The sequence below is a fragment of the Vigna angularis genome, chromosome 1 (genome assembly GCF_016808095.1).
Source record: "Vigna angularis cultivar LongXiaoDou No.4 chromosome 1, ASM1680809v1, whole genome shotgun sequence".
NCBI classification, from domain to species: domain Eukaryota; kingdom Viridiplantae; phylum Streptophyta; class Magnoliopsida; order Fabales; family Fabaceae; genus Vigna; species Vigna angularis.
Window position 1 is genome coordinate 59,734,435 of NC_068970.1, and position 25,164 is coordinate 59,759,598.

At 32.6% G+C, this 25,164-nt stretch overlaps 2 protein-coding genes across 7 annotated transcripts; both read right to left on the reverse strand.

Annotated features, from left to right (window-relative positions):
- Positions 1-1,948: 1,948 nt before the first annotated feature.
- LOC108322349 (uncharacterized) lies at positions 1,949-6,412 on the reverse strand. 3 transcript variants are annotated; one of them, XM_017554426.2, is made up of 5 exons: positions 6,137-6,409; positions 5,893-5,937; positions 4,564-5,744; positions 2,913-2,987; positions 1,949-2,352 (listed from the first exon to the last, which is right to left on the reverse strand). In XM_017554426.2, the coding sequence occupies exons 3-5, from the start codon at positions 5,452-5,454 to the stop codon at positions 2,236-2,238; spliced, it is 1,083 nt and encodes a 360-aa protein (XP_017409915.1). In that variant the 5' UTR covers positions 5,455-5,744; positions 5,893-5,937; positions 6,137-6,409; the 3' UTR covers positions 1,949-2,235. The 3 variants fall into 3 exon arrangements, 2 of the variants coding, with proteins under 2 accessions (XP_017409915.1, XP_017409906.1); XM_017554417.2 differs by lacking the exon at positions 5,893-5,937; XR_008244747.1 differs by lacking the exons at positions 1,949-2,352; positions 5,893-5,937 and adding an exon at positions 4,204-4,324 and having other exon boundaries at positions 6,137-6,412.
- A 5,733-nt stretch (positions 6,413-12,145) lies between these two features.
- Positions 12,146-23,217, reverse strand: LOC108346667 (cyclin-dependent kinase E-1). 4 transcript variants are annotated; one of them, XM_017585737.2, is made up of 16 exons: positions 22,936-23,215; positions 22,748-22,858; positions 22,558-22,661; positions 22,412-22,454; positions 22,164-22,262; positions 20,969-21,038; positions 20,480-20,574; positions 20,297-20,330; positions 20,111-20,195; positions 19,832-19,909; positions 18,845-18,892; positions 18,510-18,542; positions 18,158-18,266; positions 13,295-13,498; positions 13,112-13,178; positions 12,146-12,520 (listed from the first exon to the last, which is right to left on the reverse strand). In XM_017585737.2, the coding sequence occupies exons 1-15, from the start codon at positions 23,140-23,142 to the stop codon at positions 13,113-13,115; spliced, it is 1,386 nt and encodes a 461-aa protein (XP_017441226.1). In that variant the 5' UTR covers positions 23,143-23,215; the 3' UTR covers positions 12,146-12,520; position 13,112. The 4 variants fall into 4 exon arrangements, 3 of the variants coding, with proteins under 3 accessions (XP_017441226.1, XP_017441220.1, XP_017441232.1); XM_017585731.2 differs by having other exon boundaries at positions 12,146-12,588; positions 22,936-23,214; XR_008249022.1 differs by lacking the exons at positions 12,146-12,520; positions 13,112-13,178 and adding an exon at positions 14,601-14,697 and having other exon boundaries at positions 13,378-13,498; positions 22,936-23,217.
- Positions 23,218-25,164: the final 1,947 nt, after the last annotated feature.

The window sequence follows — 25,164 nt, forward strand, 5'->3', positions numbered from 1 at the left end:
GGTATCAGTCTATTTTTTTTAATTACGTTTTTTCTTTGACTTTGTTTGATAGTATCTTCAGTACTTTATATCAAAGACAAAGATACGTTTCTTGTGAATTTTATTTGGTTTTAGAAAAATAAAAATAAAATAAAAAATCCAAGAAACTATTATCTTTTCAATTTGATGACCAAAGTGGGTTTTACACAAATTTTGAAGCTTTTTTTATTATATGAAATATAGTTGAATAGATTTGTAAAGTTCAGTCTGCTTTTCTACCTTCCACTTATGTTTCTCAAGATTAAAGTATTAATGGACAAAATGGCTCCCTATTCAATCAAGTCATTCATATGATATTTGGAGAGTTCCATTGGATAAAGAAGATTATATATCCAATAACTCCTAAATCTACTATTTCAACATTTATCCTAAACAGTTATATTATTATTATAATTATTTATTAATGTAAAGTGAAGTGGTTCTCCACTACTATCGATAACACCTAGCCCAGCTCCAATCCCAACCTTGTTATCAGATACATAGATTCCTATTTCTCCACACTGCTGTAAAGTTTGTGTAGGGCATCAAACAGTATCATCCATAAAAAAATCAACTAATTCAGAATGCTGACTTAGTTTGAGCAGTTTTCTCCCACTAATTATAAAGGGAAAGGAAGAAACAATGGTACCGAAAGGTGTTGAATTAGTCTAACTTTTACAGGTCTTTCGGACAATGAGGTCAAGAATTACTTTTTCACATTTTTATTCGTTAATTTTTTAATGGTAACGTAATTGTTAAAGGTAATTCGACGCTAAATCGATTTATAATATATAAATAGGTACAAATTTTACTTGATTTTATGAGGTTGAGTTAAACTTAAATTCAGTTCTTAACATAGTATCAGAGTCAGATTATAGTTTATCCGAGCAATAATTGTTGTTTGTTGGACATTGTTTCACCCGTTATCGGGTCGTTATTGGATCACCCATTAATATCTAGTCTCACACTCGAAATGTATAGATTAGAAATAAAATCAACTTATACTATATAATAAGTGGGTGTAAACCTCACTTTACAAGCATATCTTTATGAGATTAAATTAGGCTTAATCTACTTTTTAACATGCAGTTAATGAATCTAATTGGTTATCCCAGTAAAATTTTAATTTCGTAATATATGAAAGTGCGTTGACTAGACACAATAGGATTTTGGATTTTCAGCTTAATCTTTTGTGTTATCTTCTTTAAAATCTTCAATATATTAATTTTAATGTTTTAAGATATATTAAAAAAAAAAACCATATATCACATCATATCAGTATATTTTGAAGGCAGGTTCGGCAGAGACAACATAAAAAACTCAACAGATAATTTGGATTCTGAGACCCGAGAATACCATCCTTAGATTTTGGAAATGTACCATAAGCAGTTAATGTCTTGATGATTGATCACATGCGTGAATTGCAGAAAGGAAACATTAATTTCTGCCTCAGTTTTTGTATCAGCCAGGTACTATTTTGTTCACCATGTTAAATCCTTTTTCAAGTATATGGATAACTTTTTGAAAAGATGGAAATTGCATGTTGTATTCAAATAAACCCCTCTTCTTCCACATTATTTTAATTTTTTGTTTCTCTAACTAATTTGTTAAGAATTTTGATTGGTCATTTAAATATATAAAAATGGTGTTGGAATGAGCTTGTTAATGGAAGTAACCAAAAATACAGTATCATGTGCAAGCAACCAAAATTGTTGACACATCGAAAATAGGCATTGAATCAGAATAATGTATAAAGTGGAACTGATAAGAATTTAGACATAAATGCAGATCCAAAGGGAAGCGTTATTTGATCATTCATTCATTGACATCTTCAAGTCCAGAACTGCATATGGGATGACTTTTACTCTGCCACAATCAAGAAAGAAAGACAACATATATACTGAAATATCAGTGCAGCACATAAAACTCATACAGTAAACAAGGACATATTCTCATTATATTCATGACAAAGTGCACATGTTCATCCACATCCTCTACGTGAGCATTGAGAAATCTAGCTTGCAAACAACGTAATTGTTATTTTACACTGAACAAATATGCGAATCTATAGACTTACAAGTCGTATCATAATGAATATATTCAAAATCTCAAAATTCAAGATGGCAAGGAATGAAGAAGAGATGGGAAGGAAGTGAAGTTTTTTTTTTGTTGGAGAGGGACAAAAGACTTAACAGAGATCTAAACAGTACTAAGGGATCATGTTGTATGTGCACCATGGGCTCTTGAAGCCCATATTCCGAACACAAGAAACCAGAAAACGAACAAGATTGCCCAATAACGTGCAGGTCCATACTTGATTCTGGTAAGCACAAACTGCAATAACAAGTATACAAAATAAACAAGTCAGACTCTAACACCAGGATTTCATATAAAAAAAGTGCAGTTATGAATATGCCACTGAGATCAAGCATGTATTGTATTTTTAAGCACAAGAAGAGAGTACAACCATAAATACTAGTCAATTAAGGGAGAGAACCTCAAGGCTTTTTAAAGTACTTCATAAAGTACTTTATCCTACTCAATGTGAGGTAGTCCTTTCCGTGGCCAACCCTCTCAACAAGAGCACTAATTGTTGGGACAAAACATAAGAGGATAATCCAATCCAAAATTTGGAAATTATGCATTCATCTATTCAAAGATCTTTGATAATTGAGAACTTAATCAGTCAGGATCTTCATTTATGTTTCAATTGTTTTTAAAAGCATTGCTATATTTATTTTGGAACAAGGCCACAGGTATCTTCCTAAAAGACAATCCCAATCGAGTAGGATAAAAACATAGTCAAGTGTGAATCCATCCAAACATAACAAAATCTGAATAAAACTTTTTCGGTAAAATACAAGGAGAGCAAAAGGAAGGGACAGAGTACTTACAAAGCGGAAGAAAACCACAACTGCTAAAGCACAAACCCCTCCAAGTAAGATATGAAGACCACTTTTAGCAGTTTTCTGGACAACAAACATAGGCTGTATTATCCATATACTTCTAACCAAATCAATAGGGAATAAGAAATATATAGACACACATAGAACACAAGGAAGTGTAACAAAAGGAAAAGAAGCCAATAAAGTTGTTTGATCACTTTATCCATTCAAAATGGTTCCTCTCTCGATGTAACCAAGAATCGACAACGAAAACAAATTTTAGAGACCAAAGCACCCTGAAAAATACAAGCATTACATTGAACCACACAAACTGAAGACCAGCAAAAAGGGCCCTCATAAGATTTTAGTCTCAATATATTTGCTGGTCTTTATAGTTAAGAAACTACAAGTGACATACTCTATACTTAACCATAAAAAAATGTTCAAGCCTGCATACACTCAGTGCTGTGTAATGCTAGAAACAGTTGTCCAAAAGGAATATATCCACCTTGCTACGCAAAGACAAGTGACATACTTCTTTCTTAGATGTGCACACATCAAGTCTTATAGTAACAACCATAAAAAGGAACACACTTCACAGTATACACCACATTGATAAATGACCATTCAATTTTAATAATTAACAACCTCTTTCTATCATAAATGAGATTCTCAAACATAATTCTAAAGGGTGTGTTTAGATGGAGGGTAAGATTGAGTAAACCTAACCGTTGTGAGGGAGTTTATTGATTCGGGGAGGAAAATAAAGAATTATCATAAAGGAAAGGTTACTTGACCTTCATTCTTTTTCCCTCATTTCCCCTTTTATTTTCCTTTGTATCAACTGCTCCCTTATCCTCCCAACTCCCAAATACAACCCAAAAATATTCAAAACTGCCCCATACAACAGACCAAACTAAACTACTGTGAAGCAGAGAGCAGACCACAGAACTTTTCATCATGCATCTCAATCGCCCAGCTTCAAACCTATATATTACACATGGCCATATGACCTTTTCCTTTGCCAGTCTTAAATGGAGGCATAAAACCCATATAGGTGATCATTATACAGAATACCAGGCTAAATTTCAATTCAGTGGTCAAACTAAAGAACATTAGCAATTTTCTGTCCCATATAATTCCCATCATTCTTGCCAGTTATAATCCAGCTATTGATTTTCCACAATGTATTTTTTACTAAAAAAGATTGGTATTGAATAAGGATGAAAGCAGCTTATGTAAAAGTATATAGCATTTGATCTAGCTGATGAAGAAGCACATGAGAAAAGGGTGGCCCTACAGATTATGTAGAGCAATTAATTGTTAGCGAGCCAAACTATTATATTTGCTTCATGTACGAGTAACTCATTAAACCTTCCTCGATGTATGCATCACTATCACAACCTCTTCAAAGTTTAAGCCTACAATTTTGTAAATTCACAAGTTAAGAGTAAACCAAAAGTAGCTGTATACAATCAAGGTATTTGATCCATGTACAGGGCAAAGAAAAGGCAATAATGTACCATGTTAAAAAGTGGACTTTAGGCCTAATTCAATCCCACGTAACCAGTTTGTAAGGTGAGATTTACACCCACTCATATATTATAAATTAGCTTTATCTTTAGTCGATGTGAGACTTCCATCAGATAATTTTACATACCTTTCCAACACGAGGGGCTATAAGCCACGCAAGGGTGATGGTAAGCAGTCCCGTAGCGAGCAGGATACCTGTACCCTCCACGGCCCATTTAGTTGCAGTATTTTGTACAGGGACAGCATCTTCAGTAACAATACTCAAAGGCTGCTCAGAAGCAACCTGTGAGACTGTGTCCACATTGCTAACGTTGTTATTGGTACTGCTATTATGAGGACAAAACCACAGTGCAATCTCAATTAGCCGTTGCCTCCGAATAGCAGCCACTGCATCAGGGTCCACACCAGCATTTGCACGAGCTTGTGCTGGACCAGGATCACCACTAGCGGTTCTTTCCCTCAATACTTCATACTCCTTCAAAGCACCAACAACTTTATTGAAGTCAGAAACTCTGATATTATTTGCTATATGTCCACATATTTCACAAATTGTAGATCCATGGTTGACAAACCACTTGAGTGCACAAGCATAATGTACTAAAGCAAGATCGTTTTTACAAGAACATCCAAGTTCAACTAGTTTATCTTGATGAGACAAACCGAGTTCCAAATCGCTTTTACATATGAAAACCTCCCCATCAGGGCTTACAAATTCCACCATCCCTGTATTTTTTTCAATGTTTCTGTTAAGAGACATATTTCTGGGAATTCCATTGCCATCACACCCTACTTCCCCCTTGCTTTTATACAATTCTGAACCTGGGGTGATGCCCAAAAATTCTAGCGCCGCATCTGCCCTTTTATCAGATTCAGTACATTGGCACACACGACAAGTTTCCAAGCCTTCCTTGTCCAGACTAATTCGAGCATGAGACTCTAAATCCCCATTCTCAACACTCGAGGAACCATCGTCACTAACTTCTTCCTTTGTCCTTGCTGAATCATTTTCTCTGCCCATCTGATCAGTCTTCAGACTCAAAGACACAAAATTCACCTTTCAGATTATTAGACCATTCTTCTACTTCAATAAGATTAACTTAATTGAGTACACAAACCCTTCTTCTGCACCGAGAATCATCGTCAAGAAAAAAACTAGCATTCCAACACACAAAAACAACAACCATTCGCAGAAAACATGGTTTGACTTCAATTTTAAACCAGATGCCTCAGCAGAAAACAATGGAACGAGAGTGGACTAAATATTATCCAGAAGAATTCAGAAAATTCAATGCCGCAGATGCAGTTCTTCTGTAACGTGAAACAAGTATATGTATGTTAATTGCAATTCAGTGTCATAATCTCTAGTTGAATTATAAAAAATAAACAAATAAACAAAACATGAAGAGTGAAGCAGTCTAAAATTCCAAGGGAAATTCAAAATTCAATATTTATGTACCCCAGAGGCTGGATTTTGTCATTGAGCGAATATTGTAGAATAAATCTGAAGAATAGACTAAAATTAGCATACAACTGAGAATGTGATAATGGGGCGGCGGAGGAGGCACCCACAATTGAAAGAAGCAAAATTCAGAAAACCCAATTGTTTGAATTTATAAGGGCAACAGTGAAATCTCTTAAAAATAATAAAAATTTGAAAAAAATTTGGAAGATTCAGATGACAGCAGTGAAGAATAACTTACCCAGAGAGAACTGATTTGAGTTGTTTGCGTTAAAGGGTCTTGTCTTGGGTGTTGAGTTTCATTCACTCACTTCTCACTTATTGCTACTACTCTTCTCTTCAATTATCTTCTTATTTATGTATCTTTTGCTCGCATCGTTTCTTTCTTTCTTTCTCTTTCACAAAACAGTTCAATAATACATTTTCACCGTTTTCCGCTCTGACACTGCATACATACAAACATACATACATACCAATTGCGTCTACCCACTCTTCTCCATTTTTAGCCTTTTCCTTACCGAACATCAATACCATCACGCATCTATATAATAAAAGCACTTTTTTTATTTCTATTTTGGTGTGTTACCATTTTTTCCTTGTTTTCCTCAAATCTTCTTCCTTAACATTAATGTTTTTTTCTATCTTACATCAATCATTTTAGTATTTTGCTTTTCCTTTTTTTTCCTACAGTAATTATTAGAATTGTTGTGAGAACGATTTATTTAATGAGAATTTCTACTTTGATTTTCACCTTTATCATTCAGTCAGTTCAGTGAGGTTGAAATGCTGCCAACATTTCTAATCTTTGGCTTAACGAATTATTGGAAGGTACATAGGAAAAAAACACTAATGGGAAATTTAAACAATATGAAAGAAGTTACATATTTTAACTCTTAGTTTAAGGGTTTAAATATGAAATAATTTAGTCATTATTCTTAGGAATTTTTAAATAAAAGGTCATTTTTGTTTATTCCATAATAAAAAATTACTTGTATACATTTAAGTCTTTTTCTTCAAAATAACTTCTCATTTTAGTTAAACTTTACTTGCTTTGAAAACTTTAAACAAATTGTACTTTTTTCTTAAAGGGATTATTTATACTATTATATAAAAGTGATATACTGGTTTTATAAATATTTTTTGTGTCGTTAGACAATTTTACTTTTTATTTTTTTTGATGAAGTATATAATTACACAATCTTTCTAACCAAAAATAATTATTTAATTTCTTAACTAAAAAACTGTATAACTCCTTAATTATTAAAAATTTGACTTTCTATTTCAAGATATTAAAATATGCTTTATTCTTTAAAATCTATACAAACATTTTGACTTTTAAACATGGTTCGTCGTTGTAAACCAGATTTTAATGGAATTTTTCATTTGTTTTTTATAGTTTAATGTCATTAATTATTATATTTAATAGAGTACTACTAAGTTAAGATTTAAAACAAGAATTTTAAATTTGTATTAAATATTTTAGAATATCTACCAAACTATTTATTTGTATTTTAAAACTATTAAAGTCAATATAAAACCAGTCAAATGGTTATAATAAAATAAGATAAATTACACATAAGAGTAAAAATAAATGACATAGATCAAATTTCAAATTTACACTAGATAATTGTATGTATTTAACGTGTTGTATCATTTTAAAACATAACTGGTATCAGATTTCTTGTGTACACATGTGGATGTGGATGACAAAACGGGTCAATCTAACTTGAAAATAGGTCAAATTGTTTTATCAATTAAAAATGAATTGAACTTTATAATCTGACTTAGCCCGCTGGTGGACAAGCAGACTGCTTTCTTGTTTTGTTTCCTGTCATCAAAAGTTCAATATCACATCAAAACATATTGAATTTTTTTTACTTTTTTACATGAAACAGGTTGATGACGGGCAGATTGTTGTTCTTGAGTTTTTTCAATTCTTAGTTGAGCTTTATCATATCTTAGCCAAGTTATATCAGATCTTGGTTGAGCTGTATTAAACCTCAACATTAAGTTGTGTTACTATAAAATGTCACTGTCACGACATAGGCTCCAATTTCTTTTAGGGAGTTGCTCCCTCCACCCCCACACGTCTCTTCCTCCACCTCCCCAATTTTCTAAAATGCCAATTATATCCTTCTAAAATGACAATTATATCCTCAAAAGTTAAAAGGAACACTATCTCTGGACGGATGACATCCTTCAACGGATGTCAACATCCGTTTAAGGCAAAACGGATGTCGACATCCGTTTCGCCTTAAACGGATGTTGACATCTGTTGAAGGATGTCATCCGTCCAGAGGCAGTGTTCCTTTTAGGTTTCGTTTTTATTTTACTACGTTTTGCGGCTCATGCAAGGATTATAGGCTTGGATATTCAAAGGATTATTGGAAGTATGGGAAGGATTTAGGGTTTAGAATTATAGGAAGGATTATGACTACGTACCTGGAGAGGAACCACGACAAGGACACTACACCATAAACGCACTGCACCACGTATTGCACCGAGAACAAGAGGAAGATTGCTTGATAATTCTTTTCACGATCACCAAGCTTTGCAGAAAAATATTTTACTCATACAAGGAACTACGTAGGTTATCAGTGAAATATGTTATAAATGAATAAAATTAAAAAACAATAATTTTAAAAATAAAATTTTACTGAAGGGCAAAATAGTAAAGGAAAGGTGGAGGAAGGGGCAAAAAGGTAAAGGGGAGGTGGAGGAAGAGATGTGTGGGGGTGGAGGGAGCAACTCCCTTTCTTTTAATGAAGTGGGCTAACGGGCCAGTCCAAATGACTCGCGAGGCAGGCCTGTCGAGCTGCCAGGCTTAGCCAGGTTGGTTCAGACTCTTGGGTTAAAAATGTTTTCCACCCTACCTTTTTTGGTCGGATTGACAGACTAGCTCGACTTAATATTTTTTCATCCCTATTTTTTTCTAAAAAAATTGTATTGAAAACTAATTATTATTATATTTGTTTAATACGGGTCCCAGGTTTTGGTAGGTGTGTTCGAAGTGTTCGTACCTTTTTTCAAAGTTGTCCTATATTTTGTAAAAATAGTTCAAGTTGATCTTTTTTGCTTATGCGTTAGAAAAATTAATAGTGTAATTGTCCTCGTGACCAAGGTGGATGAGCTGTCTAATTATTGATTGCGTAACAAACTCAGGTCAATTGACTTGGTAAAGTATGTGAAAATGTTAAAAGTTGAAGTGATTGGGTAAAAGGAAAGGGCCAAGGGTTCGTGCAAAGTGCCACCACAAGGCCACCATGTCGCCATTAGCGCCACCATAGGTTCATTTTCGCGCAATTAAACCTCTATAGCCACCATGCCATCAATCTACATGCACGAACATCGCACCATCTTCATTCCGAATTGCATAACCACCTTCCCTGTGCACCTTCAACAGCCATGGCGACCTGCACAAAATCATCAAACCCTAAATCACACCTCGCCTCAACCACAATCATGCTCGTTCAATTGCAACAGTGCCTGCAGAAAAATTCCAAACCAGAATCACAATTCACCCCTTTGAACCCTAATCGCGAGTCGATTCAAAACCTCCATTAGAAATTAGAAAAGCCCAAAAATCAAATTTTGATATAAATTTATTTGTGTTAAATTATAAAATTGACATAATAATTGATTAATAATGTGTAGTAAAATAATATGGTTATATGATTAAAATTCACCATTAAAGTTTTTAGTTATGTATTATATTAAAATGAAATACGTATGTAAATGTTAAAGTAAAATGTAGGTATATTATGATATATGGTTGTGTCTAAAACAAATAACACATTAAAATTTATAAATAGAAGTTTGTGCAAATATAAACAGACAAATATATATTAAAATATATTAGCATATGAAATCATATATTGCTGTTTTTTAATGATAAATATAAATTATAGAAAATAACATTTGGATATGAATTTATTTGTGTTAAATTATAAAATTTATATAATAAATTATTAGTTTATTTGTGCTAAATTATAAAATTGATATAATAAATTATTAGTGACGTGTAGTGGTTGCTAAAATTTGGAATTAGACTTTCTAGTTCAATATTATATTAAAGAAAATGTTTTAGATTGTCTTTTGTTGATTGTTAGCAAAATTATGGTATAAGAATAATTTGTTACTAATAATAACAACAACACAATGTCAATGCTAATGTTAATAATGATAACAATAATCACAATAATAACAATCATAATAATAAAGTCTTTTGTTGGTGTTGTTAGTAAGTTTATGATATAAAAACAATTTGTTACTACTATTACTACAACTAATAATAATAATAACAATAGTAATAATAATGCTAAGTTTATTTTAATAATAATAATGTCTACATTGTTAATAATTATAATAATAATAATAATAAGAATAATAATATCAATACTATAATATTTGAATATGAATTTGTTTGTGTTAAATTATAATATTAATATAATAATTAATTAGTGATGTGTAATAAAATAATATGATTATATGATTAAAATTCACATTTAACGTTTTTAGTTATATATTGTATTAGCATTAAAATCCAGACTGTAGTGGTTAAGATTGACTTGAAGACTCATTTTCGCATATCTAAATATAATAAGAAAAAGATAAAGATGGAAATTCTTATCATATTGGATGTCTGATCTCAACTAATAACTTAACTACATAATATATAAAGTGTATTTAAATAAATTACTCTGACATTAGTGGTGACAATAAAATAAAGAGAAGAGTAATAAAGATGTATAATAATGACCCTGACAGTGAAAGATATATATAAATACCAGTAAAAGCACTGGTTACAACATAAACAATAGTAACCTAATAATGGTTTGTTTCATGGTCATAATATATTTTCATACTAACACAATAAAACAATCATATTACTCATTGAAAGTTTTCACTAATATAAAGTATTCTTGCATTAAACCACCCACTAACCATATCATCTTACTAAAGCAAATGTCAACAAATTAGACATTGTCGTGTATGTGGAATTTTAAAAATGAATTTTAAACACCAACCCAACAAATGATGGCATGAACATGTAACACAACGACTTTTCTATTACTCGTGATTTTTAATGTAAACTATACATATTAATGAAATATATATTTTTTATCTTTTGATATGGTATTAGAATAGTTCAGAACCTATATTTTATTATCAAATGTGAATGTACGATATTGCTAATGAGTGAGGTGTTAGATATGAAATGTGTGAATGTCTCCAAACCCTCTTCCTTTGGCAGCAGTGTTGATTCAACCTTGTCCTCACCCTCTCATCTTTCATTGCCTCTAATAACCTCAGAAGCCAACTCGTGTATTTTTAGACCTTCCATCAATTCATTCAACCTGGTCATCTACATATTTTAAAAGGTTGATAACTAAATTTAATAGACTAAAAGTAACTTAACCATTTTAACCTAAAATACAAAGACAAAATACTAATTTTCTTCCGATTTTAGTAAAGACAAACAAAAGATTGTATCTTGAATAATTTAAAATATACTTAAACATGATATCATAGATAACTCGGTACTTTTAAAGGGAATTATGTATTGCTTATAGTTGTCAAAATGAATATTCAAGTCCATCAAATCAAATAGACTAAAGAGAACAAATACCATATTAAACCTGCTTAAAAAATAAATTAATTAAATAAAATGATTTTAGATAAGTTAATGTGTGTGTGTGTTCTTTTAGTAAAATATTATTGTTTTCAATATTTCAATTACAATTAACTTTCTCTCCTAAGGAGCAACACAAAATTAATTTTAAACAAATATTTATATCCGCCTTCGTACACAAACATATAACAAATTTAGTTCTCAAGTTATGTACCCTATAAATAAATTAAAAGCAACAAATCATAACCTTGAGTCATGCATAAACTTTTTCCTAGTCTAATTCCAAATAATTCATTTGAATTATTAACACCAAATACCATTCATTTGAATCCACGGGTATCAACAATTGCAACAAAAGCATTTAAGAGGAGACATGATGGAAAGTCTATTTATAAATACACTTATACTTTCTAACTAAAGAATCCATAACACGTATTTACATAGTTGTATAAATTTGATGGTTAAACTACCAACTACTATAGAAAAACTAAGTGTTTGAAATTGAATATTTTGTATTTTCATTAATTACTAAAATCCCCCATTGAAACATAGGCTGAGAGTTTATTTCTGAGTGCAAATTTAGTCCAAAGGCAATCTCACAGAAAAACTCAACGAAAATACCTACAAACGAATGCGAGTGATATTTGAACTATCGAGGTAATAATATTCTTACAGATACATAGTAGCATTTGATAGATTTGATGCTACATTTTGAAAACATAAAAATGCTCATATTTGATTTACTGACATTGATCCTGCCCAAAAGCTGAGAAATACAAGAGAATTGCATTGTTATAATCACAATAAATGTACTTTACAATAACTTTACACCTTCCTGCGTTTATTCCCTTTTCCTTTCACGACTTCATTGGTGCTCCAACATTACAGTTAGCATTTTAGCATCAAAATTCCATTGAAGAATGCACCCAATCTTTGATTGCAATAAAGCGAGGCTAGCGAGAATTGAGGGCAGATCCTGTGTCTAGAAATGTCCTGCATGAGTCCACTGAACTATTGAGACCCCAAATCTATCCTCACTTGTTTTCTCTCCGAGCAGAACCCTAACCATGAGGCAACATTAAATCTCACTATCAGTCCAATAGTTACTTTAGGCATCAGGTTAAATATGGCTGGAATTATAGAAACTAACTTGATGCCTGCCACGTAAATACAGTGATTTTGAAATTCCCATATTATTTTTAAAACAAACATGGCAAAATTCGAAGCTTATTTGCAATACATCTTATGAACCTTATTCTTCAATAAAAACCACCCCATCAATAATATGTAAGCCATAAGACTCCTCCCCACTATACGAAGGTATGGGGAGATCATCGTACTCAGTCTTATCCTTACAAATACAACAGGAGTTTTCGGATTCAAACATGTGAAAACTGTTATTAGGGAGCAACTTTATTGTTGCACTAGGGCTTTCCCTCAAAATATACCGACAAAAGATATTTCACATTTCAGATGTATATCCCAGTCCAATGGGAAACCAAGTTCATATCTAAAACAACTGCCCGCCTACCATACCATTGCCAAAAATAAATAAGTGGAGCCATAGCTCCAAAATTGCATTACCTTATATTCGTCTTGACTTCTGCTGTGAAGGGTATCCCGGCATCCCCATTTGCTCTTTCCTTCTCAACTGTTCACAACATAATAAAATTTTAATATCATACAACAGCAGAATAAAAATTACCAAAAAAACAAATTAAAGTTAAACCCCTTCTCCCCTTTCTCAATTGCCATGAAACACTAAACCTGTTGCGGATGGCCCTGTGGAACACCTCTTTGCTTTGAAATATTCCCAGGATTCATTCCGTCTCCCATGGCTGCCTGAGATGTGAGATTATAAGCCGCCATTGGTTGAGGTGGCATTCTTTGCATTCCAACCACATTCATTGGCCGAGGAACAGATCTATTAGATCCATGAGCACCAGGCATGCTGCCAGAAACTGCAGTTACCTGACTCGGAAGTAAGAAATATACATACACAGTTAAAACTCAAAGGTGTAGAGCATGTTTACAAGTATAAGCTCCCACACAAGCTAGTATAAAACCATACTTTGCTATGAATGGTATTTTTTTAATAAGCAAGGCAACTTTAATTTTAATAAGGAATAATGATATCAAATGCACTTCCCCTCCTAGTTAATATTCACATAAGAACATTTTTAGGTCAACCTCTAGTTCACAGTTCACAAGGCTACTTTTATCGCTCGAGACAGGCTCGCGCCCTCATATTATTTACACACACATTTAAGCTCAGCAAGATACCACACAATCATATTCCCAAAAGTCACGTATTACCATATTATTAATAAATAGTAAGATAATTATATACAGCTTTTAACTACACTACAATATCCAAACTAGTTTAATACTGCAATTTACTACTCCACCATCTATGATTTTTTGTTTTTTGAAGGAGTCTCGATGGTCCAATGTTAAAGAGGAAATTTTCATGCTAATCTTACATGATTAAAATTAAATTAGAAAAGTTATACACATGAAAAATAACAACTTTACTTTAATCATAAGTCAAATCCATAATATGACTCTCGAAATAGTTATTTAATTAATAACAAGTTTTTAAATTGAAAAAATTAGTCATATAAGGCATACATAAATAAGTCAGTCACATACATCTCTACACATTGCCAAACTTTTAAAATTATGTAATCTTTATGGCATAGCCTAGACACAGCATTGTAATTTTTTATTAATTTAAGGTAAAAAAATATTTCACCACCCTAAGCCTTGAATTATTACTCTAGTTGCATTTTTCGTCCTTATATATTAAATTAAGGATGCTATAACAGATTTACCACAATTCTTCATAACTTTCCCTTTCTGTTCAATTTAACTGTCAACTTTAATAGAGTCATATGTTCATGCCAACCACTTGATATGTGGACAAAAAATGTCTAAAACAAAACAAAAACTGTCTTGTTATTAAATATTCACACTCTGGTGCAGAAAAAAGGCATCGTCTTTTCAAAAACTTTCATGTTTATGTGCAAAACAGCAAACACAAGATGCTGATTAAAAGAGTTTTAAATAGTACATTTTAGCTGTGTAGGGAAGCAGAGGGGCCCTGGCTGCTATTGTGGCCACCATAGCAGATCAGTTTAATGCACCCATAGAGACCAAATAGTGAAGACCTGCCATAGCAGAAGAGATAGGAGTGTCTGTTGCTTTCAAAAAAGCCCTCTGAATAAAGAGAATGTGGCTTCTTTAGGGGGCTACTTTTGAGATTTCATTTCCAAAAATGAAATCTACAGCACTGATAAGCAGTGAAAATGATAAAGATAAGGGATCTTTAACACTCCATCATGCCAATGCTGAGGAGATGGTACGATACACCAAACAAACCTTGTTGGGATACTCTTTGATACTATATCAGAAAGTGAACTTTAAGTCTAACTCAATTTCTAAAAACCAAAACAAAGTGAAGTTTGTCACCACTTATATTATAAATTCATTCATATCTCTAGTTGAAATAGAATCCTCAACCCACTCCCTCACATCGAGGAATAAATGTCTCAAGCGTGGAACTAGATATTTGTGTGATGGTTTGATATAAGGTGAGATGATAAGCTCAACAAACCTTACTGATAGGCTCTACCAACATCTTAGAAAATGTGAGTATTCAAGATAAGATTTGCAGTCACTAATATACTATACTTTTTACCATATCTCCAATTAATGTGAGACTTCAAACAATTCCTATCTAGCAAACTTGTATTTGACTTGCTATTTGTATGTTATGTTTAAGAGAACTGTTACTTCTTATGAATATTATGAATTTTGAGTAATATTTATCATTTTCTAGAATTTATATGCATATAGTATAGTGGCTATCCCATAATAGTGTTTTCAAGGCCAGCTGAGTTATGCCCCACTGTCCAGGATTTAAAAGACTGCACAAAAATGTTGAAAGAAAACAAAAAAGTTTGTAGTTGATAGTGCGAGGAGAAATTGTACATATTTTACAAGAAGTCTATAAGCGGTCGAAACTTACAAACAGAAAGGGTGTTGATGCTCAAAGTTTGGGTGTTGATGTTCACAAGTTAGATTTTATTCAAACTTTAGCTACCAAACTTAAGGGTGTGCCCTTGTATAGCAATAAAGTTGCTTTGATGACAAGTTGTGGTCATCAAAGGTAAAGCTATGAATCCAGAAGCAGTCTCTTTGCATGCAAAAGTAAGGCTGCATATAATGACCCTATTTTAACTATAAAAATAAAAATTTCTAGAAGGATATGCATGTTGATCTAAGAGCAGTTATGGATGAATATCAACAAGTTCATTTTCAGACATGTCATGGATGAATTCAGCTGTCAAAATCTTGCCGAAACCTTAGTTGAAATGTGTTGTTGTGATGATTAAATAGATGGATAAAAAATACCCTATGAATAATTACTCATACTTTTAAGGCCTTATTTTCTATTTATAAATTAAAAATATCACAACCACAATATGACAATAAAATTTACGTTTATATGATGAGCATGATTTGGTTTAAAGATCCTTCATCGTGGAGCATAACCAAGCTAATCATGTAAATTAATGAACTTCATTTTCAAATTTTGGTTGTAATATTTGAGTTCGTTATATAATTATTACAATTAAAGCAATTATATAGTTAGGACTTACAGAATTTATATAAGAAAATAAAAACACAAATTCCTTCCAAAGCTAAAAGCAACTAGTGCATAAGTTAATTTACAGAAATTCTCTCATATTAACTTTGCTAAAAGCTTACTTTTAACTTATGCATGAGTTAATTTAGCTTTTGGAAAAACTTATTTTATTTATTTCTTTTCCTAAAAGATTTATGAAGTTTACTCAAACATACCTATAATTTACATAACTTTTACTTCAAATATTTTTAAGAAATTCTAAAAGGCTTACTAATTATCTAATGAAATAATATAGCTAAGTTGTATATTATACAGATAACTCATTACATAATTAAGTTGTTATTTTTCATGTGTACAACTTTTGTAATGTAACATAACATCTAAAAGTTTTCAAGTACGATTTGTTCATAACAGTCATTAATACCAACTATGACTTGTCATTACCAATCCATATATGATTCGAACAACTTGTTCACAATAGACTTTTAGAATTGTCACGAACTGGCAAGCTATACACAATGGCAACTATGTTCTACCGAACACAGCAAAACCATTGAATTGTTCTTAAACATCATGGCACCATCTAATTGAACTTTATTAATGTTAACTATCACCTACATTTTCTCCAAGCAGTTCCCTTATCTGTAAGAAATGTAAAACTGGCAAGTTAATGCAAGGATACTTTTAAATTAAAATTGAATTTAAAAATATATATGATATAAAGTATATACCAGAAGAAAAAATATTGTTAAACAATGGTGAAATAACATATCTTAAGAACAAAATATAATGGAGGAGTTATTCATTACAGATAATAAAGAGTTCTATTTTATTAGAAAGGAATAACTTAAACAGATAATTTTTTTAAATCGAATATGAAAATACAGAAACATTTTTTCAATCCAAACATGTTATTCCTATGTCTGTTAATTTGATATGGAGTGTTAAAATTAAAAATTTGAAAGCCAAATTCAAAAAGGAATTAGCTAAGTTTAAGCAATAATATTTAAGAATATATTTTTTTAAATGGAAGATACTTAAATAAAGAGAAACTGTATACCATTCTAAGAAAGTGACTCCTAAAACTTTATAATTGGATGCAATCCAATACATACGATTAGCCCACATAAATTCGATCTAATATATTTTTTGTATATCATAGTTATATATTGACAAAGGCTCAATTTTTTGCAATCAATTCTCAATTTGGATACAAAAATTAAAGTAAAAACAAGGTCATAAGGGAGTATTTTACAACAGTGAACAGAGGAAGAGTGAAAGTTCAACATAGAAATTGTAGTTAATATGTTCAGGCAGAAAATACATGTTGTCATCAATTAAGTTCAAAATAATATATCTTCTTGAGATATCATAAATTTATATATGAACAATTTATTTTCTTCTCTCTTACTCACTCCCTTTTTCTTCTTCTCATATTCCCCCTTATATAATAAGCCTATTTGAAAGGTCTCGTTTCCTAAACATCTTAAAGTATTGGTTCATTAACAAGTAAAAAAGTAATTTATCATTATACAAGATGATTCATCATTATCATATAACGCTGATTAACCTTAAACATTCCACCCAATAAAAAATAATTTATCTTTATACAGTATAATTTCTTATCATCCTATAAGCCATAGGCTACCCACATCCTCTAAATAGTCCTTCACTTCTCTAAATATGCAATACTGTTACAATTTGAAGTACCGCTTCATCCATAAAAAAAAAATGAACATCCTTGGTTTTCTAATATTTGTTGCTCCTAATAGACTTAAGTCTGTATAATTTCACTAAAATATTATTTAAGGACAATATCCAATCATATCATTCACTATTTTAACATACCCTGGTCTATGAAAATTTTAAATATATAGACTGAAAATACCCGAACAATATATTTGGTATGCGCAATAGCTGTTTAGAATGATATACCCCAATAATATTAAAGCAACAAATTCTCAAACATCATTGCATACCGCTTGTGAAGCTGGCAGATTGGTTGTCCCTTCAAGATCAGTTGTGTTGTCCACAGGACGAGTGGGATAATTTACAATTTTCTCTCCAAGTTGACATGGTACAAGAGCACTGATAATGATTTAATAGAAATGTTCAGTCAAAGAAGATAAACATTGGTGGAATATGGACTTCAAAGGGACTACAATTTTATGAAAAACAAAAAATAACAGCATTAATATTTTTGTTTATAAATCTTCCAACAAAAAATTAACATAGTAAAAGGGATCGAGAATGGTACAACCAGGTTTTATTTTTTGAATTTAGAATAAAGGCCAACCCAGAATAATCAAAAGTGGTAAGAAAGAATCTCACTTCCGTCCAGGTAATGGTTCGATTTTGAAATACCTGGCAAAACAAAGTATAGGGATACTTGTCAGATAACAGCTGAACTACAAAAAGTAACTAATATAACTAAATTCACAACGCAGTCTTAACTATATTATATTGATACAACAAGATGTACACAAGAACATATTTTCAGTGCCCGGTAAGTCATATCAAGAAATAGAAGGAAAAATAAAGATAGAACTACGTGAAAATTTCAGTAAAAAGAAAAACCAATAACTAAATAAATGCAAAATCATACTTTTAAGGTTAGATACACATAATGTACACAAGAACAAAGAAGGAGAAGAAAAAAGTCCTACTCATGCTCCAAAGCTTGTGCTGCTGTTATACGCTTCCGAGGATCATATCTGCACATAAATCCACAAACTGATATTAAATTTAAAATCACTAATGTGTCTTCATAGTAAGGCTTAGGCTTTTTGAATAGTCAGTTTATAACATACTATTAGAGCATCAATGGTCCAGTAATCTAGAGTCCAAGCAATGTCACTCCAACACTTACAAGTAAAAAAGTTGAAACTAGATTATTAAAAAGTAAACTTTAAATCTAACTCAACCCAATAAAACCACCTTATGAGGTTTGCACCTACTTATATATTGTAAATTTGTCTTATTTCTAGTCTTACACACCTCCTCATGTCAAAGCATACACATCTCGAGCATGAGACTAAATATTTAAGCCTGATTCAACTTTACAAAATCAGTTTGTAAGATGAAGTTTTCACCCACTTATATACTATAAAGCAAAATCTACCTTATCTCTAGTCTATGTAGAATCTCCAACATAGATAAAGGTAGGCTGACTTGTGCATGACCCACACTTCAAAGCCAAAGGACTTGTTTGGAGAGTGTAAAATAAAACTTAAGCATTGGGGATGGTTGGTTTATGATATCCCCCATCATCTTAAAAAGAAAACTAAAAAAGGGAATTTTGTGTTGAAACTCTGAAGTTTTAGGAAGACGAAGGAAAAGGAAACAAAGACACTCAAAACACTAAAAAAAACTGACTTCATATGGTATGTGATACTAATATAATTACAAGTAAAAGAAATAAAATCCTCAAGCCTACTTTTTACATATCAACACACAGTAAGGAAAAGAAATGTTTTGGCTCACTTATCCACTCTATCACTATTTGGGAGCGCTAAAATCACAAATGTACAGAAGTTATTGTACAACACCTAGGGTCCAAATTTGTATTAAATGGAAAGTGAAACACATCATTTTTAATGTTTTGTGTAGGCATAGAACAATAAAAAAAAATTAAATCCATGGAACAAACTTACTCAAGCATCTTTGACAGGAGGTCGTATGCAGGACTTTTTGTAGATAGGTGCACAACATTATAGAGACCGGTGTTGTCACTTAACAGCCATGAAAAACAGATGAAAATCCATTAATTTCACAGTAGAAATAAATCAATTTAATTTTAAAATTTAAAGAATGAAGGGTAAGTAAAGAAGGACTACATATTAAAGGAAAATATCCTTCCTACATATAAGTGTATAATCACATTAATAATGAAAATTGACAGCACCACCAACAATAATATCAAAAGATCTTACTATTTGTGTCCTTGTATATGTTGCACGTCCTGTTGCCAATGTGGAAGACTTGCCAACGAAGGCCACTTCTCTAATGTGGGATGGCCTGGCACATTAACAATGTCCTGTGATATAGCTCTAGAATATTCATCAACAGAATGAATGTCCACCAGCAGGGAAAATAAAAAACATTATGCAGATAATTACCTAAAACCTTAAATATCTTGTCAAGTTGGTCAAGCTGCACAGGTGGAACAATAATTATGAAAAATCCAAAAAGGCAAAGCTGGCACTAATATATATATTTCAACACAAACCCAAAGAAAACTAAATCTCTAGCACAGTATTCAACTACAGAATCAGAAAGCTATAACTTATTGCATCAAGTACCTGAAAGGGATTTGATGTAGCTTTGACTTCTGCCCCTTGAAATAGTGGCTTCAAGGTCAACAACTCAGCAAAAATGCATCCCACAGCCCACATATCTAAATGTATATTTAAGGAAAAATGCATACAGACCATTTTTAGAAGAGTGGAAAAATGTTATCCCACCCAAGGAAAAATGCTACAGACATTCAGTTAATATACACTGTGGACAAGTTTAACTTTGGATTACATATACCATAGTGATAAGCCCCAAACACCCACAGGATAAATTAAAATGTAAATATTATTTCAATCTTGTGGAAATCACCAATTCAGTGAAATCATAACTCATTGAAGTGGGCATCTCAAGTAAAACTAGAGACAACAACAGAACCACAAAACATGCAACTGAAGCTAGATATTGCACAGCACAGAAATTCCTTGGCAGGAAAATATAAAAAATATTAACTTGATACCCTATACTTTAAAAGAAAGTAAAACTTCAAGGGATACCAACAGCACTGGTATAATGTTTTGCTCCAAGAAGCAACTCTGGTGCACGATACCAAATAGTTACAACAACCTGCAAGTCAGTAACTCTTATATTCAGGAAACCAGATAATCAAAACACATGACAAGCTGATGAATGAGAACAACAGAAGAGAACAGACAATTTGAGCAACCCTTGTGAGGGAAACCAAAACACTAGAGAATGATAGCAGCAGACTAAGGGTGTGTTTGTAAAAAGTTGGACCCAACACAAATGGTCACTCAGCCAACAAAAGGAGAGTCTTCATTCTCCTTTTTCTGCCTACGAAAGTGTAAACGCCCTTTTTTTATCTCCTAATGGTAATTCCAACACACGATAGGCAGCAAAAGAAGGTAAACTTGAAACCAACATATCCATCATTCTGCTTGTAGAAGAAAGCTGGGGTAGTAACACCTTTTAATCAATGATTTGTCTATATTATATACTTAGTCCGGCTCTGGTTTCATAAATCCAAAGAATACCATGCATGTATGTGCGTACACATGCAGATACAGATAAAGATTTCTTAAATACACCAATGAAATATCAGATATAATACATGTGGATGAAAATGAAAAAATGCATCATATGGTCATACTAAAGGAGTTTTGCACTCACATACACGGACCAGATGAGGCTTTTAGACTAAACTGGCAGTTGTCTACAGTCACCAATCATTTAAGGCTTCAACAAAATCATTTATTCCTAATTTAAATTATTAGTGAGAAGTGTAGCAGATCACACATTTAATAGAAGGTTCTTTCAATTCTGGTTCTTTCATATACATATTAGGTTAGTTTATTTCCTCTATTGAGAACCGACTTCAACAACTTTTAGAATAAATACCTGTTTTTTATGTGATTCACAGGAATTACAAATTTTGGATGAGGGTTTTACATTGGAAGAAGGACTAAAGAGAATGACATTTTGTAAAGGAATTAAAGTGGTTGGGGTCATGTAAAATAAGGAACTAAAGTTAATTAAATCCTATCTAAGATTAACTACATTGCAAAATATATCAAATATATTTGACCATGTAATACTTCGATCAATAATTTAGCAGCTCAAAAAAGTTAGAAAAATAAAATGGCAAAAAATCAATTATATTAAACAATTCTAGGCCTCAAATACAAATTATGCTAAATGCCTCCAAATTTCTAGACATGGCCCAAATCATACCCCATTATCAGATAGCGGCTTCAGAGGAGCTTGATATATCCTTGCAAGTCCAAAGTCAGCAATCTTAACAACTCCATGTTCCTCTCCTTCGCCCATAACCTGACCAAAGAAAGTTCATTTAACTAAAAAAGTCAATGCACTGATCAAAACTTGAGCAACAAAGTTAATTTTTTTTTCGAAAAAAAAAACTACACATATATTGCAATAAAAGTAGTCAATGTACAGCAATGAGGTAGCCAAAACCATACCAATATATTTGATGGCTTCAAATCTCGATGTATCATCCAATTACTACAGGGGGAATGCAAAAATACCAAGTCTGTTAAAAAAAGTATAAAAAAATAAAGAAAGAAAAAAAGAAAAAGAGTGATGTTTAAAATTCAGTAATTCGGACCTGTGCAGATAACTTAATCCATTGAGCAACTGCCAGAGCAAAGACTTGACCGTGTATTGATTAATAGAATGGTTGAGTTTGTCTCTGTGATGCCTAATAATTTCCTGCGACATTTAACACCACAATTTATTATTTCACAATGAAGAAGAAAAAAGGACGAAAAACGCCCTCGAAGGAACGGAATACCGACGTAAAGATCATGTTCGGCGTAATCGAAGGCGAGGTAGAGCGACATGTCGGCGTGGTTGATGTGGACATTGACGAGCTTCACGACGTTCTCGTGCGTAATCTCCCTCAACAACTGCAAGAAAAGAGGAATGAGAGGAAATAGAAATTGAAAGTGAAAGTGAAAGTGAAGGGAGCGGGAAGAAGTGATACCATGATTTCTCGGATGGCGGTGGGGGAGACCCCGTCACCGTCCTTGGACTGCTTGAACTTCTTGATAGCTATGGATTTGGAGGGAGAGGGGGTTTTGGTTCTTGCAAGAAAAACGAGGCCATAAGTGCCTTCGCCGATTTTCCCTAACAGATCGTACTGCTGCACCCACTCCGCCCTGCTCCACCGGCTCCCACTTCCGTCACCCATGACGACGACGACGACGAAGAAGACTCTTTGTTCGATCGCAAGGGATAAAGCGAATTTCACAACACGGTTTCTGTTTATTTATACACGGGCGCTTCTCCCTTCAATTAAAGTTTATCTATGCACTTCGAAACTTTTTTTTAATATCTTAATTACCCTTATTATGATAAAAACAAATTTCCGTTTTATAATTACTCCTCCTGTTTAGTATTCATTTACTCTTATGTATGTCTTCACTTGGATTTCAAAATTTGATTTAATAAATAATATATAAATAAAGTTAAACTATAAAACATATATAAATTATAGAATAAAAATAAATTACTCTATATCAAAATTTGATTAGCTAAAATCAATTTTGTATTTTGTTATTGTAACATCCTAAAATATATAGTTTAAACTATATAAAATAGTAGACATCGTTATAATATTATAGAACGGTTGCAGTAAAGAGTTAATCTTATAGTCATCCAAAATGGCTATAAAATTTAAAACTTTATATACAATGGAGTATTTCAAAACTTATACAAATAAAATGGACAGTCTAACTAAATTACACAGTCGCATCATCTCCTTCCAAAGTCTATTCCAGAGACACTTCATCTCCCTCTGCTCACATCCATAGGATGATCATTGCAAAAGAAAAACACCACACATACAAAATACAAACACAAGCAGAAGGGTAAGCTAGATACACGAGAAAACATACACTATAATAACATATAACATACACCAGATAATTCAAGCAAAGTAACTAAATCACACATCCTAGCATATTATATTATAGACTTGACTTGTCCGGACTTAGAATGATTGTCGAGCTATGGTGGGTCATGCACTCGTGGTGGCCTCTACTGCTTTGCAAAGTCATTGCCAATGAGTTTCACCCTACCACCCTCACGAGGTTAGTCTGTTCCGGGCCTTGAGGCATACTGGAAGCCCCCAAGACTAAGACCTCCTACTACTCCTCATGACATGATTCAATCATTTCTACTTGAGAATGAAAGACCATTGGAGTTTCAAGATAACCCCAAGACTGAGCTCCTGCATTCATTCTAAACAACATGGAATCTCACCAAGAGATTCTACACTGAAGCTTACATTCACCACTTTGAATCACATACTTTTAATTGTAAATTTACTCATAATAATACTCAATTATATAATATCATATACCCTCAAACATACTTCACCATGCATACAACACTTGACTTAATTAAACTCAAGACAAAGAAATAAATAGTAGACTAACTCAGACCTGTCACTCCGCGCATCTTATACGAAAGGCGAAACTAGGAGTTTCTCGCATAGCGACTTATCTCGCTGTGCGAATTAACTTGCAGAGGTACCAGACCTCAACTCCTCGCATAGCGTCCCAGTTCGCTATGCGAAAACCTAGACAAATACTAATCATCCCAACTCACCCGTTGTGCACCCCTTTTTCGCTATTTGAATAAAAATTGGCAGTAGTCCCAGACCCCAACCAGGCGCATAGCGCCCTAATTCGCCATGCGAATCATTAGACAAAGAGCAACCCTCCTCAACTATTCGCACAGCGACCCAACTCGCTGCGCGAATGTCCAGGCAGAGAGCAAACCTCTCAAGTCATTCGCATAGCGCACCAATTCGCTGTGCGAATGCCCTTGGCAGAGGGCATCTCGCCAGAGTGATTCGCTATGCGAATCTATTCGCACAACGAGTCTGCATAATCTGCAGAATGAAAATTTCCAAAATTATGCAACTCAGACCCCAATTACCAATTCTATCTATTTTTCTCAACTTCTAACACTCCTAAATTGTATTATATACCTAATTAGACTTGTCTAAGTGATTCTAAACCTTCCTAACCTCAATCTATAGTGTTTATGGATCAAATTCTACTTCAAAAAATCAAATATATCAACTTAGAGACTCAAATCTCATTCTACCACTTTTGGCACTATTTTCAGCCACTTAAGGACTCAATCAAGTCCTAATTGACCTATCTAACCTATTCTAACTTACTAATACAATCTATAACTCCTA

Coding starts and splice junctions, on each gene's coding strand:
- LOC108322349 (XM_017554417.2), bottom strand. CDS start 5,454: ATGGGCAGAGAAAATGATTCAGCAAGGACAAAGGAAGAAGTTAGTGAC. Junction 2,988..4,563: donor TAGCCCCTCGTGTTGGAAAG/GTATGTAAAATT, acceptor TTTGTTGTCCAG/AAAACTGCTAAAAGTGGTCT. Junction 2,353..2,912: donor TTGTGGTTTTCTTCCGCTTT/GTAAGTACTCTG, acceptor TTGTTATTGCAG/TTTGTGCTTACCAGAATCAA.
- LOC108346667 (XM_017585737.2), bottom strand. CDS start 23,142: ATGGGTGACGGAAGTGGGAGCCGGTGGAGCAGGGCGGAGTGGGTGCAG. Junction 20,331..20,479: donor CTACATCAAATCCCTTTCAG/GTACTTGATGCA, acceptor CCACCTGTGCAG/CTTGACCAACTTGACAAGAT. Junction 18,267..18,509: donor GAACCATTACCTGGACGGAA/GTGAGATTCTTT, acceptor AATCATTATCAG/TGCTCTTGTACCATGTCAAC.